At 43.1% G+C, this 18500-nt stretch overlaps 1 protein-coding gene across 1 annotated transcript; it reads left to right on the top strand.

Annotated features, from left to right (window-relative positions):
* Positions 1-4317: 4317 nt before the first annotated feature.
* TM2D2 (TM2 domain containing 2) lies at positions 4318-16791 on the top strand. The gene is made up of 4 exons (XM_089661302.1): positions 4318-4614; positions 8082-8169; positions 11543-11658; positions 16345-16791. The coding sequence occupies exons 1-4, from the start codon at positions 4433-4435 to the stop codon at positions 16556-16558; spliced, it is 600 nt and encodes a 199-aa protein (XP_089517428.1). The 5' UTR covers positions 4318-4432; the 3' UTR covers positions 16559-16791.
* The last annotated feature ends 1709 nt before the right edge of the window (positions 16792-18500 follow it).

The following is an 18500-nucleotide window of genomic DNA, read 5'->3' as shown; positions in this document are numbered from 1 at the left end:
CTGCACACCGCGCAGGCGCACACCGGCCACTACGCTCCACGGCCCCGCCGCTCATTGGACAGAGCCGTCTGACAGCAGCGACATCTTGTGTCCAGATAGCGAACTGCGGTTCATTCAAGTATTGCGGACAATCAGTGCAGGCCAGCCAAGAAAAGTTCACATGAGATTACATGGCAGGTTGCAAACTTCGGCCTGGTTCACAAATGGATTTTGCGCTTGATGCTTTCTCCAGTGCTTTTTGCAGTCTGTTTTGCATTTTTCTACACTCGTTTTTGAAGCATTTATTACGCTTTTTTACCGTGTGTTGCATTTTGTTCAGCTTTTTTTTTTTTTTGAAGTTACAGTGGAATTTTTTTTGTTGCTGGGCGGAATAAAAATGCAAAATGTGGCAAAAACACAACAAAAATGCACTACTGTGCATTTTAGCAGCTTCTCCATTGAACTTTATAGTAGCAAAAACACTGTTTATCGCTTTTTAAAAAGTCCCTGACCCTTTGCAAAAAAATGCAGCAACTCAAAAAAGCATAAATGTGAACATGTTCCATAGGAAACCATGTTAAATGGACTGTAGTGCGTTTCTGCAAAAAGCACAAAAAAATGCATTGGTGTGAATGGAGCCTCATCCCTGATACGGGCTCCGTTCATACCTATGCAGTTTGTTTTTTTGTCCATTTTGCAGTGCTTTTCGCAGTTCGTTTTGCTACATGCATTTTTTACGCATTTTGCATTTTGTTCAGCTCTTTTTTTTTATTTTTCTTTAAGTTAAAGTGGATTTTTTTGTTGCTGGGCAGAATAAAAATGTAAAATGCAAAACATGGCAAAAACGTGGCAGGAACACACTACCATGCATTTCAGTAGCTTCTCCATTGAACTCTTTTGTAGTCAAAATGCTACTTTTTGCTTTTAAAAACTCCCCGACCCTTTCCAAAAATGCAGCAGCCCAACAAAGCATAGATGTGAACATATTCCATAGGAAACCATGCTAAATGGACTGTAGCACGTTTCTGCAAAAAGCACTAAAAATGCATTGGTGTGAGTGGAGCCTCACCCCTGATTCATGCCAATGCATATTTTAGTGCTTTTTGCAAAAATGCACTACAGTCTATTTGGCTTGGTTCACACCTATGCAGTTTGCTTTTGATCCATTTTTGCAGAAAGCATTAAAAATGAAGCAAAAGCAGAGGTGTGAACCAAGCCTTACTTAGTGTTTTTTTATAACTTCTCTTTATTAAGACATATGAGAAGTGAGTGGTTACAAAACATGGTCTATTATTATTATTATTATTATTATACAGGATTTATATAGCGCCAACAGTTTGCACAGCGCTTTACAAAATGCAGTACTATTGGGCATTCCCAGGCCAGAAGAGTACATAGTAACACAGAGAGATAGCAAAAACTAAAAACTAAAACAGCAGCAACGTCTCCACTCTTGGTAGCTTAAACACAGTTACTTAAAGTAAAATACATCTTTAAAAGCATAGTCCACCTTTGTGACCGTGTTTTTGGGTACAACATGAAACATACAGAACAAAGATGTAACTAGAACCTTCAGGGTTCCCATGCAAGGAACCATGATGAGCCCCTGGCCGAGACCCTTCCCACTGATCCTGGGGCCCTTTATTATGGTCCAGCAGTGGGCCCCCTTCCAGACATCTTGGAGTCCTCCCACGGTGGTGGAACGCCAGGGCCAAGTCACAGGTATGACCCCGGTAGTTCCACCACTGGTGCCAGTAGTTTTTTATTTTTATTTCATTTTTTTACTATTTTATTTACAATTTTTTAAAAAAAAAAAATTTTTAAATTTTTGTTAGACCCCAGTTGAGAGGCTTTGGTGAAATGTCAGGAGTCTAAACAGACCTCTGATGTTTCACCTTTGAGAAACAGAAAGGAGATTGAGGACAACTCAGTCTCCATCTCTGCAGCGTCAGCAGAACAGAATGAATGGACAGGAATAGCTCTGTACAGAGCTTCCTGTTCATAAACTGAAACATATTAAACACAGTTTCCTATGCCTGAGCTATGAATGAATGAAAAAAAAAAAGCAAAGAAAAAAAGAAAAAAAAAAACGATCACTGACTATTCATTAAGACACGGAAGGGGCTGGTAAATGACACCTTTACCAGCCTCTTCCCTGCTCTCCATCCTGACAGCATCCCCTGCAGCAAGCAGCTGGAGGTATGAGAGGGGAACCCGGCAGTGCTGTGGCCGAGAGAGGGCCAAGGCAGCAGAACAGGGATAGGGAGGTGGCAGGGTGGCATGTAAAACAACCAATGCCCTCCATTTCCCTCATGCAGCTGCTGAACGTCACGGGAGGGAGAGGAGAAGTGGGCATTCAGCAGCTGCATGGAGGGATCAGTTCCTCTAAGTGCCACTGCCCCTCCTATCCAGGTGTACACACATGGACACGGACCCCCTGGAGCATAGGGCTGGGTCACAATCACGACCCCTGCAACCCCTGTATGTATGCCCCTGATACAGAAGCATTGGCCCTAAGGCTCTATTCACACTAGAACCTTACATAAATACATTCTTTATATATGGCACCTCATATTGGCAAGCAGACATTTTTATGTATGGAAAAACAGGTAACAAATGGAAGTTAAAATTGCACAAAATTCAATGCAACAAAAAGCTACATAAACTACTTTGCTGAGTTCAAAAATTAAATAAAACAATAGTGTAAAAAAGTTTAAGGTTTTTACATACCTATATTGTTTAAAGTGTTTTTTTCCCAGTATTATATTCTATTTGATTTTCCATTGGTCATTTTTTCTACATTTTTTCTTTAAGGATTGGCAGCTTGTCTTGTGTTACCTCTCTCCTCATGTTCCTGACAGTGACATTATTCATAGTGTTCATATGGAAGACCTTTCTACATTTCAGGAAAAATTACTTGATTATTTAAATCAATTAGCCAAATTTACTATAGATATATAGTACTGTTTTAGGCAGGTGGGAAAAATGCTGTAAATTAAGAATGCTTTCAGAAATAGAAGTGTTAATAGTTTACTTTTATTAATTAACAAAATGAAAAGTAAATGAAAAGAGGAGAAATCTAAATCAAATCAATACTTGGTGTGACCACCATTTGCCTTCAAAACAGCATCATTTCTTCTAGGTACACTTGCAAACAGGTTTCGATGGAACTCGGCAGGCAAATATCTTGGAGAACTAACAACAGTTCTTCTATGGATGTAGGCTGCCTCAAATCCTCCTGTCTCTTCCTGTAAGCCCAGACAGACTCCATGATGTTGAGACCAGGGCTCTGTGGGGTCCAAACCATCACTTCCAGGACTCCTTGCTCTTCTTTACGCTTACAATAGTTCTTAATGACATTGGTTGTATGTTTAGGGTATAGTTGAGTTGCTTAGCCTTGTTTTTCTTCCATGAAAACCACTTTTGGTCTGTCTTCTCCAGAAAGCAGATGGGTGTACCTGGTTTCTACTGGTTTCTGCCAGTCCTCTGCTGATGGTACTTCATTCTATGCACAAAGGTAAAACATTTTCTCTGTACAGCACCCCCCCAGCCCCCCTAATACTCCCCTAAGCCCCCTTTCAATCCAGCGATGTGCACTGGAGTCTCGGCTATCCTGGGACTCCCTGTTCTCATTGGCTGGGACAGAAGCAAGAGACATTGGCTCACACTGCTGTCAATCACAGCCAGTGAGCCAATGAGAAGAGGGGGCAGGGCCAAGCCGTGGCCCCAAATGTGAATGGATACACAGAGCAGCAGGTGCCCCCATAGCAGGCTGCTTACTGTGGGGACACCAGACAGGAAGGAGGGGCTGGCAGCGCCAGCAGGGGGCCTGAGAAGATCTGGGCTGCTCTGTGCAAAACCACTGCACACAGCAGGTAAGTATAGCCATGTTTGTTATTTATTCTTAAAAAAATAATCCTTTAGAATCACTTAAAAGAAAAAAAAAGCATTTAGTACGAAGCTTTAAAGTGGAACTTCCCCTTTTGGGTGGAGCTTTAATGAATCAAACCACAAACAGTTATCAGAATACTGTATAATGTTGTTTAATCCTGCACTTTGGATTGCTACCATCTATTTGAAAATCCATGAGAGGTCTAATATATATTTGAGCGTGGTTGTTTGTTGTCCGGAGTGCGGCCATTTTATCGGAGACCTAGAGCTCATTGTTACTAAGGCATTAGACGCAGGCAAAATGGCTCCAGTAGTGGAGACTATACATTCATGGAAACAATGGTTATGCGTATGTTTGCGTAAGCTCGCAAGAGGAACGTTATTCGCTACGCTGTGATTGGCCAGATAGAGTTCTGGCGGAAGAAGCCGCAAAGTGCAGGTAGAGGGCGCTGCGTGTGTTGCGTATGCTCGCAAGAGGAACGTATTTCGTTTCGCTGTGATTGGCCGGGTGGAGTTCTGGCGGAAGAAGCCGCGCAGTGCGGGTGGAGGGCGCTGCGGCAGGATGATGGGGTGGCCGGTGCCACCTATGACTTACCTATTACTGGGAGGACAGGGCCTGCTGCTCACCTTCTCCCTCATCGCCTCCCAGAACCAGACCAGCCCTGGCTCCTCTGCAGAGCCCAGCACCACCCCTGTTCCCGAGCACAGAGACCCCGGGGGGCCCCTGGTCCTGTGCGAGTACTTGTGAGTATACTGGGTGACAACGCTGAGCTTCCAATCAGAGTGTGTGTGTCAGAACAGGAAGATGTATCAGTGTGAATGTGCTCCAGTCCCCGTACTGCTCCTGACCTCCTCTCTGTTGCTCTTTGATGGGTCATTGAGGGGTTCACATGGGAGCAGTTTTGGATGGGATGAAGGATGGGGGCTCATTCACACTGGGCTGCACTGCAATGGCATGTTAGGCGAACGCACATTTGTGCCCCATTAACACCTGCATGACATGTTGCGTTTTTTGTTACGGCAAAACTATAGAGCCAACAGTTTGCTCAGCAGTTGCGGCAAAATACACTATATTGCCAGGAGTATTGGTCGGCCTGCCTTTACACGCACATGAACTTTAATGGCCCCCCAGTCTTAGTCCGTAGGGTTCCATATGGAGTTGGCCCACCCTTTGCAGTTATAACAGCTTCATCTCTTCTGGGAAGGCCGTCCACAAGGTTTAGGAGGGTGTCTATGGGAAGGTTTGACCATTCTTCCAGAAGTACATTTGTGAAGTCAGGCACTGATGTTGGATGAGAAGGCCTGGCTCACAGTCTCCACTCTAATTCATCCCAAAGGTGTTCTATCAGGATGAGGTCAGGACTCTGTGTGGGCAGTCAAGTTCCTCCACCCCAAACTGGCTCCTCCATGTCTTTATGGACCTTGCTTTGTGCACTGCTGCGCAATCATGTTGGAACAGGAGGGGGCCATCCCCAAACTGTTCCCACAAAGTTGGGAGCATGAAATTGTCCAAAATGTCTTGGTGTTCTGACGCCTTAAGAGTTCCCTTCACTGGAACTAAGGGGCCAAGCCCAACCCCTGAGGAACCACACCATAATCCCCCTCCACCAAACTTTACACTCGGCACAATGCAGTCAGGCAAGTACAGTTCTCCTTGCAAAATAATTAAAAACCTCCTGCGCTCAGATGGATAAACTACTCCAAGCTGCCGACACCCTCCTTTATAATAAAAGTACACAAACCTGGCAACCGCCAAACCCAGACATGTCTTTCGGATTGCTAGACAGAGAGGCGTGATTCATCACTCCAGAGAACACGACTCCACTGCTGTAGAGTCCAGTGGCGGCGTGCTTTACACCACGGCATCCAACGCTTTGCATTGCACTTGGTGATATAAGCCTTGGATGCAGCTGCTCGGCCATGGAAACCCATTCCAGGAAGCTCTCTCTGTATGCACTGTTGTTGTGCTAATTTGAAGGCCACATGAAGTTTGGGGGTCTTTAGCTATTGACTCTGCAGACAGTTGGTGACTTCTGCACAGTGTGTGCTTCAGCATGCGCTGACCCTGCTCTGTCATTTTACGTGGCCTACCACTTGGTGGCTGAGTCGCTGTTGTTCCCAGTTGCTTCCACTTTGTTATAACACCACTAACAGATGACTGTGGAATATTTAGTAGCCAGGAAATGTCACAGATGGACTTATTGCCCAGGTGGCAACCTATCACGGGACCACACTTGAATTCACTGAGCTCCTGAGAGCGACCCATTCTTTCACAAATGTTTGTAGAAGCAGTCTGCATGCCTAGGGGCTTGATTGTATACACCTGTGGCCATGAAGGTGATTGGAACACCTGAATCCAATCTTAGATTGTCAGCTCCAAGGATCAGGCCCTCCTTTCCCTCTTGTATTGAACTGTATTGTTGCTGTATTGCCTCCCGTTATATTGTAAAGCGCTGCGCAAACTGTTGGTGCTATATAAATCCTGTATAATAATTTGGAGGGGTGTCCCAATACTTTTGGCAATATAATGTAGTTCAAGTACCCTTTTTTTTTTTTTTTTTTTTTTTTTTTGACCCGAGCCAAGTGCATTTTCTGTGTTTTTTGTGCAATAAACAGCGGGACTTTTACTCGCATCTGAGGTGCCTTTAAGAAATAATGCAAACATACTGTGAGTTTTGCTGCTTTTTTTTAGTGCATATTTCGGAACAAAAAAGGTTCAAACTTGACATTAAGTGCTCAGAAAATGACACCCATCGCAGAAAACATATGTCTCATAATATTAACACAACCCGGACTGAAAAGAGGTGGCGGTGCAGCCTTCCTCAGATTGGGGAAGTCCAGCACTGTACAAAACATACAAAACAGAGAGGGTGCAAATGCCTAGCACACTACCGCCAATCACTTTATTACAGGATGTTAAAGGACAATTGTTATACTCACCAGTCCAGTGAGCTAAAGGCATAAATATGCATAAAGCACACAGTGGAAGACTCCACCTCCAACCAGAGACAGGATAGCAAAAACAACTGACGCATTTCGGGGATCCAATCCCCTTCCTCAGAATTTGGATGATGTCTCCCAAAGCTCAACCTCCTTAAGTAGATAGCATCAATTAAATTATCAACCCACCTACCATCAAGGGGAGAGAAGGAGGGAGTTTATCTGTAAGAGACACCGCCCACTGACTATACTCTATGTACACAAAATTAACAGCATGACGACAGCACTTGATATATAATTAGGGTTGCTACCTCATCCCTTTAAAACCGAACAAATATTAATTTCACAGGTGAGCAGGTGCATTGGGGGGGGGGGGGTGATGATTGGAGAGTTCTGGCTTCAACTCAGCAGGGGGCATGTGAGACCTCTGCAGAGAGACCATTGCATCCACACAATGAGCTAGGGTCCTTCTGTGCAGTATGCTGGCAGGACACAGGCTTTGCTACTCAGGCTGTGGCTGCTCTCTGCAGAATATTAACCAAAAGGGGCTTTTCACATGAGATCCACTTGTCAGTTTTCCATGACGATCCATTTGGAGTCTCCATGTTAATCTATGGACAAGCGGATATTTAAATTCAATTACCTCCTGAGTCTGTCTAAGGTTAGAGAAAAAAAAAACGGACAGGGTTTACGTCCTTTTGTTTTGTTTTTTTGGACCTAAACATGATGGTGGTAAAATGATGTAAACAGACACACATCCATTGACATCTGCCTACCTATAGACCTAACATAGGTCCTTTCATCTCCACTCACAAACTGAAGCTGTTTGCAGATCCCCTTGCTGATTGGAGCCAAGGATGACTGCCTTAAAGGACCCTAAGGCTGGCCATACACATTTTTGTTTTTTAATATCCTCATTCAGTTAGCAGGCTAAATAAGAAAAAAACAACAACAAATAGATTCCTCCCTTCCAACCTGGACATTGTTTTCTTAGCGCTGGACCCGGCGATGTCAGAATACAGTGATCAGAGGCTGTGGGTGATTAGCTGCAGCTGCTGATCTGTGGAAAATTTTCTGACATGTCCCTTCAACAGAAGTCAATTAAATAATCAACTTCTGTGGATCGGGGGAGCCCACACACTGATGGAAATGCAACCTGCTGTATGGTGTGTGCAGTACAAATCCATGTCCTGCAGCTCCTTGTGTCTAAAAGTTTTCACCTCTCTTTGTACAAACCTTGATTTTGTTTTGTTTTTTTTTTTTCCTCTCAGACCAGAAGAGTTCATCCAATGTGAGGATCCGATGGATCATACAGGAAATGTGACCATGCAGCAAGAGGTTGGCTATGGCTGTGCCAAGGTAAATGATAGAGTACCTGCTGGGGTTTATGGATTTGTTTCTGTATGATTTCACATTTTTGTGGCTCATGCATACCTGCGTACTGTAGGCTGCATTCTGATTGGTAATTTGTAGGGATCTGAAAGCAGCAGCATTGTATGCCATTGGCCCATTCTCACAGCTCCATTTCAGTCTGCAGCACTGTGTCCACAGTCCAATATCGACTGTATTTTATGTTGTACGAATGTTGAAGTGATTGTAAAGGCTCAGGGGTTTTTTTTTTTTTACCATACATTCTATGCATGAAGGTAACAATTTCTTTGTTCAGCTCCCCCCTAATACTTACCTGAGCCCCATCTCGATCCAGCGATGTGCAAGAGCCTCGGCTGCCCTGGGTCTCTCCCTTCTCATTGGCTGGGATAGCAGTGAAGCCATCGAGGAAAGAATGGGGGGTAGGGCTAAGCCATGGATGTATGTGAATGGTCACACAGAGCAGAGGCTCAGGTGCCCCATAGCAAGCTACTGCCGTTGAGGCACTTGGCAGGAGGGAGTAGCCAGGAGCGCCAGCAGGGGACCCGAGAAGAGGAAGGTCGGGGTTGCTCTGTGCAAAACCCTTACACAGAGCAGGTAAGTATAACATGTTTGTTATTTGTAAAGGAAGATTTCTATTTTTTTTTAAATCCGTTTAACGTTTGTGCAACTATTTTTATTTTTGTACAGCTTCAATTGACCATATGCACCCCATCCGCTGTCAGGGCCATGTAAACAAAGTGTAGTCTGTGACAGGCACAGAATGACCTTGGTCAAAGGCTGAAATCAATCTGCGCATGCGTCAGCACAGCTGACTACAAATTGTTGATATTTATATCTGTTATCTCTCCCTGAATAAATCATTGATGCGGCATAAAATTACATCAGCCTTCAATCATTCGGAGCGAGTGAAGGTGGAGGTCATTCTCCACATGCTCTGACACCACATGAATGATTCATTCAGGGAGCAACAAAAATATCCACAATTTGTAGTCTGCAGTGGTGACGCATGCAAAGAATGTTCTATAGATTTCAACTCGCATAGCTGTAAACGCTTGTAGGTGCGTATGAATTGAAATATAGTACGCACCACTTTTTATGTTGGGTGTGTGTGTCCCCGTCCTAAAGTTGTCCCCACTATTTCCCATGATAATAAAAGAGTAGTGTGAAGCCTGATCTTGCCTGAAGCGGCATGTGAAATATCTAATTTATTATTCATTTGCCCTCCGGAAGATTTACTTTCATGACCAGGCCATTTTTTGCTATTCTGTGCTGCGCTACTTTAACTGACAATTGCACTGTCATGCAACAGTGTTAGTAATTTAATTTATATAATTTTTTTCACACAAGTCCCATAATAAGATATACCTACAGTGGGGATCGAAAGTTTGGGCACCCCAGCTAAAAATATGTATTAATGTGCATAAAGAAGCCAAGGAAAGATGGACAAATCTCCAAAAGGCATCAAATTACAGATTAGACATTCTTATAATATGTCAACAAAAGTTAGATTTTATTTCCATCATTTACACTTTCAAAATAACAGAAAACAAAAAAATGGCGTCTGCAAAAGTTTGGGCACCCTGCAGAGTTAATATCTTGTACTGCCCCCTTTGGCAAGTATCACAGCTTGTAAACGCTTTTTGTAGCCAGCCAAGAGTCTTTCAATTCTTGTTTGAGATATCTTTGCCCATTCTTCCTTACAAAAGTCTTCCAGTTCTTTGAGATTTCTGGGCTGTCTGTCACGCACTGCTCTTTTAAGGTCTATCCATAGATTTTCAATTATGTTGAGGTCAGGAGATTGTGAAGGCCATGGCAAAACCTTCAGTTTACGCCTCTTGATGTAATCCCCCGTGGATTTCGAGGTGTGTTTAGGATCATTATCCATTTGTAGAAGCCATCCTCTCTTTAACTTCAGCTTTTTCACAGATGGCATCAAGTTACCATTCAAAATTTGCTGAAATTTTATTGAATCCATTTTTCCTTCTACTCGTGAGATGTTCCCTGTGCCACTGGCTGCAACACAACCCCAAAGCATGATTGATCCAACCCCATGCTTAACAGTTGGACAGAGGTTCTTTTCATTAAATTCTGTGCCCCTTCTTCTCCAAACGTACCTTTGCTCATTCTGGCCAAAAAGTTCAATTTTAACCTCATCGGTCCACAGAACTTGTTTCCAAAATGCATCAGGCTTGTCTATATGTTCATTTGCAAAGTTCAAACGATGATTTTTGTGGTGAGGACGTAGAAGAGGTTTTCTTCTGATGACTCTTCCATGAAGGCCATATTTGTACAAGTATCTCTTTATAGTGGAATAGTGTACCACAACTCCAGTGTCTGCCAGATCTTTCTGGAGGGATCGTGCAGTCAAACGTGGGTTTTGAATTGTTTTTCTCACAATCCTGCGAGCTGTTCTGTCTGATATTTTTCTTGGTCTTCCAGATCTTGCTTTAACTTCCACTGTTCCTGATGACTGCCATTTCTTAATTACATTCTGAACAGAGGATATTGACATCTGAAAACGCTTTGCTATCTTCTTATAGCCTTCTCCAGCTTTGTGAGCGTCAACTATTTTCAGTTTCAGTTTTCTAGACAACTGCTTAGAAGAACCCATGTTGCTGATTGTTGGGGCAAGGTCAGATGAGTCTGGGCATTTAAAACCTTTGAGATTGACATCACCTGGTCTTCCCAGACAATGACTGAGAACAATCCATGACACTGGCAGGTCTCAGCTTTGCAAAGGGGGCAGTGCATGCTATAAATTCTGCAGGGTGCCCAAAGTTTTGCAGACGCCATTTTTTTGTTTTCTGTTATTTTGAAAGTGTAAATGATGGAAATAAAATCTAACATTTGTTGACATATTATAAGAATGTCTAATCTGTAATTTGATGCCTTTTGGAGATTTTTCCATCTTTCCTTGGCTTCTTTATGCACATTAATACAAATTTTTAGCTGGGGTGCCCAAACTTTCGATCCCCACTGTACCTAATATTTAATATGTGCCACTCCTGTTTCTTCAAAATCTTGCCAGCCAGCCATTGCTTATTTTTAGCATGTGTGCCTCAGATTTCATTCAGGTCAGTGGAAGGGCAATCTTCAGGTGTTGACAGGTCTCCCATTGAAGTGGATGGAATATCTGGTGTACAGGCACAAGAAATAAATGACCATGGGGTAAATATTTTGAAGTAAAGTCTGTACAGTTCTGGGGTAGGCTGACCAGTGCAAATCTCTGAGGACCCCGTGGTTTAAGAGAATATTTCCTTGGGGGCAATGGTCACTGAAAAGGCAGGATGTCTAAATCTTGTATTTTGAATGCTATTTTAGTCTGTTGTTACTTGAGAATAACCTGTTGCTTCTTTTGCAGTTTGGAGGACAGGCCTATGGTGACGTGGAGCATACAAAAGTCATGTGCCATGCGCTAGAGGATATTGAATGCGCTGAGCCTCGCTCTTTTCAGCGTGGGAATAAACCATGTATCAAGTATGTATTCGCAGATCTTTTGTCTATTTAAAAGACCCCATACCAGTGCACTAAGTGAAATTGTTTTATGAACAGGGACATTCATTCATGCATTAACATTTTATTGGCCGAGGCATTTTTGCAAACGCGTTAAAATGCACATTTTAGGCCTGAAGAAGGGGAAAATATCTCGCGGCTTTTGAGTTTATATAATAAGAGAACAAATTTCAAGGAGTGCAAACTGCATTTTTTTTTCTAATTACTCCGCTGCTACATTTATACACTTATCCCAGCGTTTAACTAATGCCTGGAAAGCTTCGGCATAGAAAGATTTTGCCAGTACACCTGAACCATCCTAGGACAGCCTGCTGCAGTTCGTTATCATTGTGTTAACCGCTCCCAAAGAAAGATTAGTCTCTTGTGCAATTTCATGACAGGTTATGCATTGATTTATCCAGGATCAGATGTTCCACATGCTAAATGTTCACAGGAATGACTGCTGTGACCTGGGAACCACCATTGCCAGGATCCTCACTGACAGATTTACGGCCATCTTTTAAATGTTTACACCATTCAAATGTCTTATTGCGGTTGAGTGTCTCATCACCGTGCTGTGCTTGAAGTCTTCTGTAGATATCCGCAGGTTTTTAGGCCTTCGTTCAAGAAACTCCATGATCACACGCTGTTCCATGCACACACTAGCACTGTTGTCTGATATCTTGATTTAATGATCTCTGGACTGGCCCGTGACATGTGCGCCACCTATTAGTAATAAGACGCACTTGCCACTTACTACTACATGTAGTTTTGCCACGCTAGCATCCCTTTTTATACATGTAAAATAAAAGTCCCGGTTTGACTTGAATGCCTTTGCTGTGTCCAGGTTTTACTAGATGCCTGCAACCTGTCTGACTATGTGTGACTACACACGTGTGCAGGGTCATTATATACTCAAGCCAGAGGATAGCTTAGAGCTCACAATGGCAGCCTATGTGGTTCTCCCAGTACTTTTAGATGGTTTAACCACTTCCTGTCCGGCCCATGTACATAAACGGCCGGATGGGAGCAGTGCAGGAGCGGGTTGCCGTTCATAAACAGCGCCCCCATTTACAGCCTGCGCGCACTCCCTGGGAGCACACGGCACCACGATCCGGTGTCCACTGTGTCCTCCGGACACAGCGGAACACCGATCGCTGTACAGGACCTCTGTGCAGGTCCCGATCATGTGATCACTGATTGACCAATCAGAGATTCACATAAATAGTAGTAAACAAGATGTCACTTCTGACATCATTGCTTACTACGTGTGAAAGATCACAAAGGTCACATGGTACAAGCCTATTCACAACAGCCTTGTATCATGTGACAAGCTGTGACCAATCACAGCTCACACAGTATTTCTCAATGGCTGCAAGAATACAGTCAGAGAGGAGAAATGATTGCTTTTACAGCCTTTATGGGTGTAAAAGCTATCAGTGTAAAAAAAAAAAAAAAATCTTCATCACCCCCCACAGGTAGTACAGTGTCACCATGGTGACACTGTACTACTAGAGTGACAGTATGTTAAAAAAAATATATATATATATATATAAAATGTTTTGGTTATAAACTAATTTGGGTTATTTTTTTTGCCTACTAAAACGATAACTGAATAAATTTTGGCCAAGATTTATGAAGAAAGACTATTTTCAAAATGTTTGGACTTTTTCATTTATATAGCAAAAAAAAAATAAAAATCCCAGTGGTGAATAAATACCACCAAAATAAAGTTTTATCTGTCTCAAAAAAAAAAAATGCTAAAAAATTCATATGGGTATAGTGTTGCATGACCGCACAATTGTCATTCAAAGTGTGACAGTGCTGAAAGCTGAAAATTGGCCTGGTAAAGAAGGGGGTATAAGTGCCCGGTAGGCAAGTGGTTAATTATGAAAATTGTAATATTTTGTCCACTAGAGGGGGGTGTCACACAGCAATGTAGATCAGCTCACAAGTCTATCAGTAAGGATAGTAAATGCACCTATTTGTAGGAAACCTAGAGGGAGATTCACTAAAACTGGTGCAGACAGAATCTGGTGCAACTGTGCATAGTGTAACCAATCAGCTTCCAGGTTTTTTGTCAAAGCTTCATTGAGCCTTGGTCACACTGATGTGTTGTGGAATTCGCAGCAGTTTTAGTGCGAATTCCACACCACATCACAATTGCACCCTGCAAACCGCTGTGTGTGTATGTTAACAACACCTTGACATCAGTCTACAAAACGCGGTGTGATGTGCAGAATCGGATCGCATAGGTGTTAATACCTATGCTATCCGATTTTAGTGCGGACCAAAAAAGGGTGCTGCACGTTGTTGGTATGGTGTAAATAGAGCCATACAAAATGTATGGCTCTAATCGCACCACATACAAATCGCATGTGATTTGTACAGGAATGGGATTTACCGCACCGCTGTAGTGTGAACCTAGGCTTAATAGGCTGAAGTTAGAATCTGATTGGTTACTATGCACAGCTGTACATGATTCTGAGAGCACCAGTTGTAGTTAATCTGTCCCTAAGTATGTGCTGAAATGTGTTGCTTGATGACCCTGTGCTTTTTTGGAAAAACAGGTCAAAGCAACAGGTCACTAAACTTCCTCTTACATCCCTGTAGCTCATACTTACCTATTCTTCTCCTCCCACTACTCCATTCAGTCGTCAAGAGTGAGAAAAGAAAGCTATGTAATCCTCAAACAGACATAGCAAAATTTATATAGAACGAAGTTCTATTCCCTGTCCCCATGTGACCGCGCTCAACCAGTCACCGTGCACTTGCATTGTCAGGTGGGTGGCACAGAAGCAAGTCACATGCTGTTCCATAACTAGAAGTGTCGGTTTAGTTCCTTTCACTCCCTGCATCTGAAATGAATAATGGGAAGGCTAAAGAAAAGTGAGTAATATGCAGATGTGCGGGGAGGATTTAGAGCAAAACTTTCTTCTTCTTTTTTTTTTTTTTCTGTTTTTTTTTTTTCTTTTTAGTTTTTTATAGAGTGGAGGTGGATAAGAACACCTGTCAGGTTTGTATTGTTGTCTGTACCCCCATTAGGGAGATTCACCCTGTCTAGTTGGGCAGCACAATGCCTAAATGGTTAGCACTTCTTCCTGGGGTCGTTGGTACGAATACCAACCAAGGCACCACCTGCCTGGAGTTTGCATGTTCTCCCTGTGCCTGCGTGGGTTTCCTCTCCCGCTCCAAAGACATGCTGGTAGGTTACTTGGATCCTGCCTAATTTGGCCCTAGTATGTGTATGTATGAATGTGAGTTAGGGACCTTAGAATGTATGCCCGTTGAGGGTTAGGGACTGATGTGAATGCATGATATGTATATATGTAAATCGCTGCGTAAATTGACGGCGCAATACAAGTACCTCTAATAAACAAATAGTTGTCCTGTTTACCATTATCATTGAAAGTAAAAGAAAATCCCAAATTTTGGGTTGTCCCCAGAACAGTGATAGAGGGGACCTCCTGTTTTAGCTATAGGACAGGAAGTGAAGGGAAATCTCCCTAATGGGACACAGATGGCAGCAAAAACATTTGACAGGGGTTATAACCCTCCCTTAAGACAGCCATACGTGGATCGAAATTCAGCTGGTTCAGCAGGGACTGGCAGGGTTTGGATTGATGTATAGGCACCCTGGTTGTACACAAGTTAATCTATCAATCAACTTCTGTACAGCTGGCCTGTTGGGTTTTTCCTGAACGATTCGTGCAGCCGGCAACAATAATCGTGTTTTACAGGCAGGGAAGACTCCCTGCCAGCAGAATACAATAGCACTGTGTGAGAGATTCCCCCATCAACACTGACTAGGGTTTATTTGCTAAAGCTGGAGAGTACAAACTCAGCCTCACTTCTGCATAGAAACCAATCAGCTTCTAACCTCAGCTTGTTCAATTAAGTTTTGGCAATAAAACCTGGAAGCTGATTGGTTCTACGCAGAAGCGAGTCTTTTTTAGCACTCTCCAGCTTTAGTAAATAAACCCCACTATGTTGATCGGGAATCGAGCAAATTTTCTTTACTTTCAGCCATGGTGGATGAAAAGAAAATTCCATAATCTATGGCTTTCTTTACTCTATCGAAAATGCAAAAAAAAAAAAAAAAAAGTTTTGCCTGTAGTTCTACTTTTGCTTTGCCCTGTGTGCGGGTGATTTTAAAACCACTAAATCTGCAGATGAAATAAATGTAAGGAGGTTTTTTTTATTTGTCAAAATATTTGCATTTCTGTCCATCCAGTTCATAGTTTTACACTGGCCTGGAGGAAGAGACTTGATTTCTATTTTGCGGGTAGGTAACAATTACAGGTTTTGTCAGGCCCCCAGTTTGTGATGGAGGATCAGTAAACTGATGAACTCCTCTCTGTCACTCTGCTGTCTCCTCCTATCAACATGTTCCTTGTTAACAAATGAGCACAGCAGGACAACCGATTGCCTGCTTGCACTGCAGTGCTTTTTCCATATCTCAGTCTGAGCTCTGCAGCACAGCAAGAGACTGATATCAAGTCAAATACAAATACTTACTCTGCTTGCATTAAAGAAAATACATTTCATGATGCAATAATTTGTGTCTATTATATCTGCATTGAGTTCAACTTTGTTTCTACAAATGTAAAGTAGACAAGAAGGTGTACTATGATGTCATAGTTCTCAACCCTTTGATTTGTGTCTGCACAGGTATACAGGCCACTATTTCATCACCACATTGCTGTACTCCTTCTTCTTGGGCTGCTTTGGAGTAGATCGCTTCTGCCTGGGACACACGGGCACCGCTGTGGGAAAGCTGCTCACTCTGGGAGGTCTGGGCATCTGGTGGTTTGTGGATCTTATATTGCTCATCACAGGGGGGCTCATGCCTAGTGACAACAGCAACTGGTGTACAATATACTGATGCAGACTATCCTTGGGGACACTGCAATCTGTATCAGACTTCCACCCACAGACTCTATTCTGCGAAGACTGTCACAATATTTCATGTGGTAGCACCATGGCAGAAAGACAAAACATTGAATGGTTAGTTTACACAGCTGTGCTGATATGTAAGATACAATTCTGTAAATACGTTATATATACAATATAACAATGTTTAATCCTAAACTGTAATAAATGTAATTAAGATGATAATACTTGCAGTATGTGCCCATTCATTACCCCACAACACTGTAGGTATAAAAGGGTGTTCATGCAAGGTGTGGTATTTATCAGCGATTGATTCTGAGACCACATAGAGAGTAAGTTATTTAGATTCAGGGTTTTTACAACCAGCAGCCATGCAAAACTGAAATATGGGTCTCCTTTTAATGCGTGTATGAGAACAAGCCCAGTCAAGTGTTTGAAAGTGCTTTAAAAAAAAAAAAAAACACATTGAGATTTGATAAGTAGATGTTGCTCCTGAGTCAAATTTGGTGTTTTAGAATACTGCACACTTAGGGATTGAGGAGGTTGAAAGGATTGTTTCTGCCAAACCCTCCACTGGCTTCCAGTTGCCCACCGGATAAAATTCCAAATGGTAACACTGACGTATAAAGCCGTTCATAATACTGCCCCCAAACTACATCACCGATCTTGTCTCCAAATATCACCCAAACCGTACTCTCCGCTCCTCACAAGACCTCCTACTCTCTAGCTCCCTTGTCTCCTCCTCCCATGCTCGTCTCCAGGACTTCTCCAGGGCTTCCCCCATCCTCTGGAACTCCTTACCCCAATCCATCAGACTATCACCTACTCTGCTCACCTTTTAGGTGCACTCTGAAAACCTATCTCTTCAGGGAAGCCTACCCCACCCTCAGCTAATACTGAACTCCTCTACTCTTCCAACCACTCCATCCCCCACAGCTATTTCCTCCTGTACCACTATCCCCTCCCTCCTAGATTGTAAGCTCCAAGGAGCAGGACCCTCGAACTCCTCTTGTATTGAATTGTATTGTTACTGTACTGTCTTGTGTACTGTCTCCCACCATAAAGTGCTGAGCAAACTGTTGGCGCTATATAAATCCTGTATAATAATAATAAAAATGGGCTGCCATTATGAAATGCTTTAAAGAAGAATTGCCTGCCTGATGAAAGAGCGCGCCTGGACTCATCTCGTCCTGCACATGCTCATAAACGCATCGCGTTTTGATGAGGTCAGACACCACATATGCTGATCCCGGACATCTTGGAGACTCTGCCAGGCTCCACCATCCGTGCTGCATATGCACAGCACCATCTGCTGACAGACACCTTGGAGATTCCACCAGGCTTACCATCCATGTTGCACATGCACAGCACCACCTGCTGACAGACTCAATCAATCTCCTCTCTGGATCAGTCACACAACTACATCTGGCTACAGATGTCTCACCCTCTTACCCATGAGCCTGTTTTTAAATTCTAAGATGTGAGTTACTACTTATCTTTCTATTAAATGCCTTCACAGTACACACATAGAGGTGCTGTGTTTCCTTTTTTTTTTTTCCAGTTATCGACCTATGTAGCTATGTATGAATCATACCTGACTGATGCCCCTGGGAGCTGGAAATCTTGGAAGTAGACACAACTACTCTCTACTTGCTTCTGGGTCCTATGCTGAGCAGCTGGCCTGCTGCATTCTGGACACACAAGGTCAGACGCACAGCACGGGTGCCATACAAATCAGGCTTTGCATTTTGCAAAGCCTTCTCTGATTGGGCAAGGTGGAGAGGCATGGTAGTGACACCTTGTCCAATCAGAGTGCTCTTTGTAATTCTTGAGAAGATGCAAAGCGATCTCTATATGGCACCCGTGCCAAGTGCCCAACCTCCTGTGGGCACAGGACCCAGAAGATAGTGGATATCACTAGAGTAGCGGTGATT

This window comes from Staurois parvus, unplaced genomic scaffold (genome assembly GCF_062004578.1).
Source record: "Staurois parvus isolate SC_StPar_1 unplaced genomic scaffold, SC_StPar_1.0 ptg001328l, whole genome shotgun sequence".
NCBI classification, from domain to species: Eukaryota; Metazoa; Chordata; class Amphibia; order Anura; family Ranidae; genus Staurois; species Staurois parvus.
Note: the sequence above shows the minus strand (reverse complement) of the source record. Positions and strands in the feature narration are given on the sequence as shown.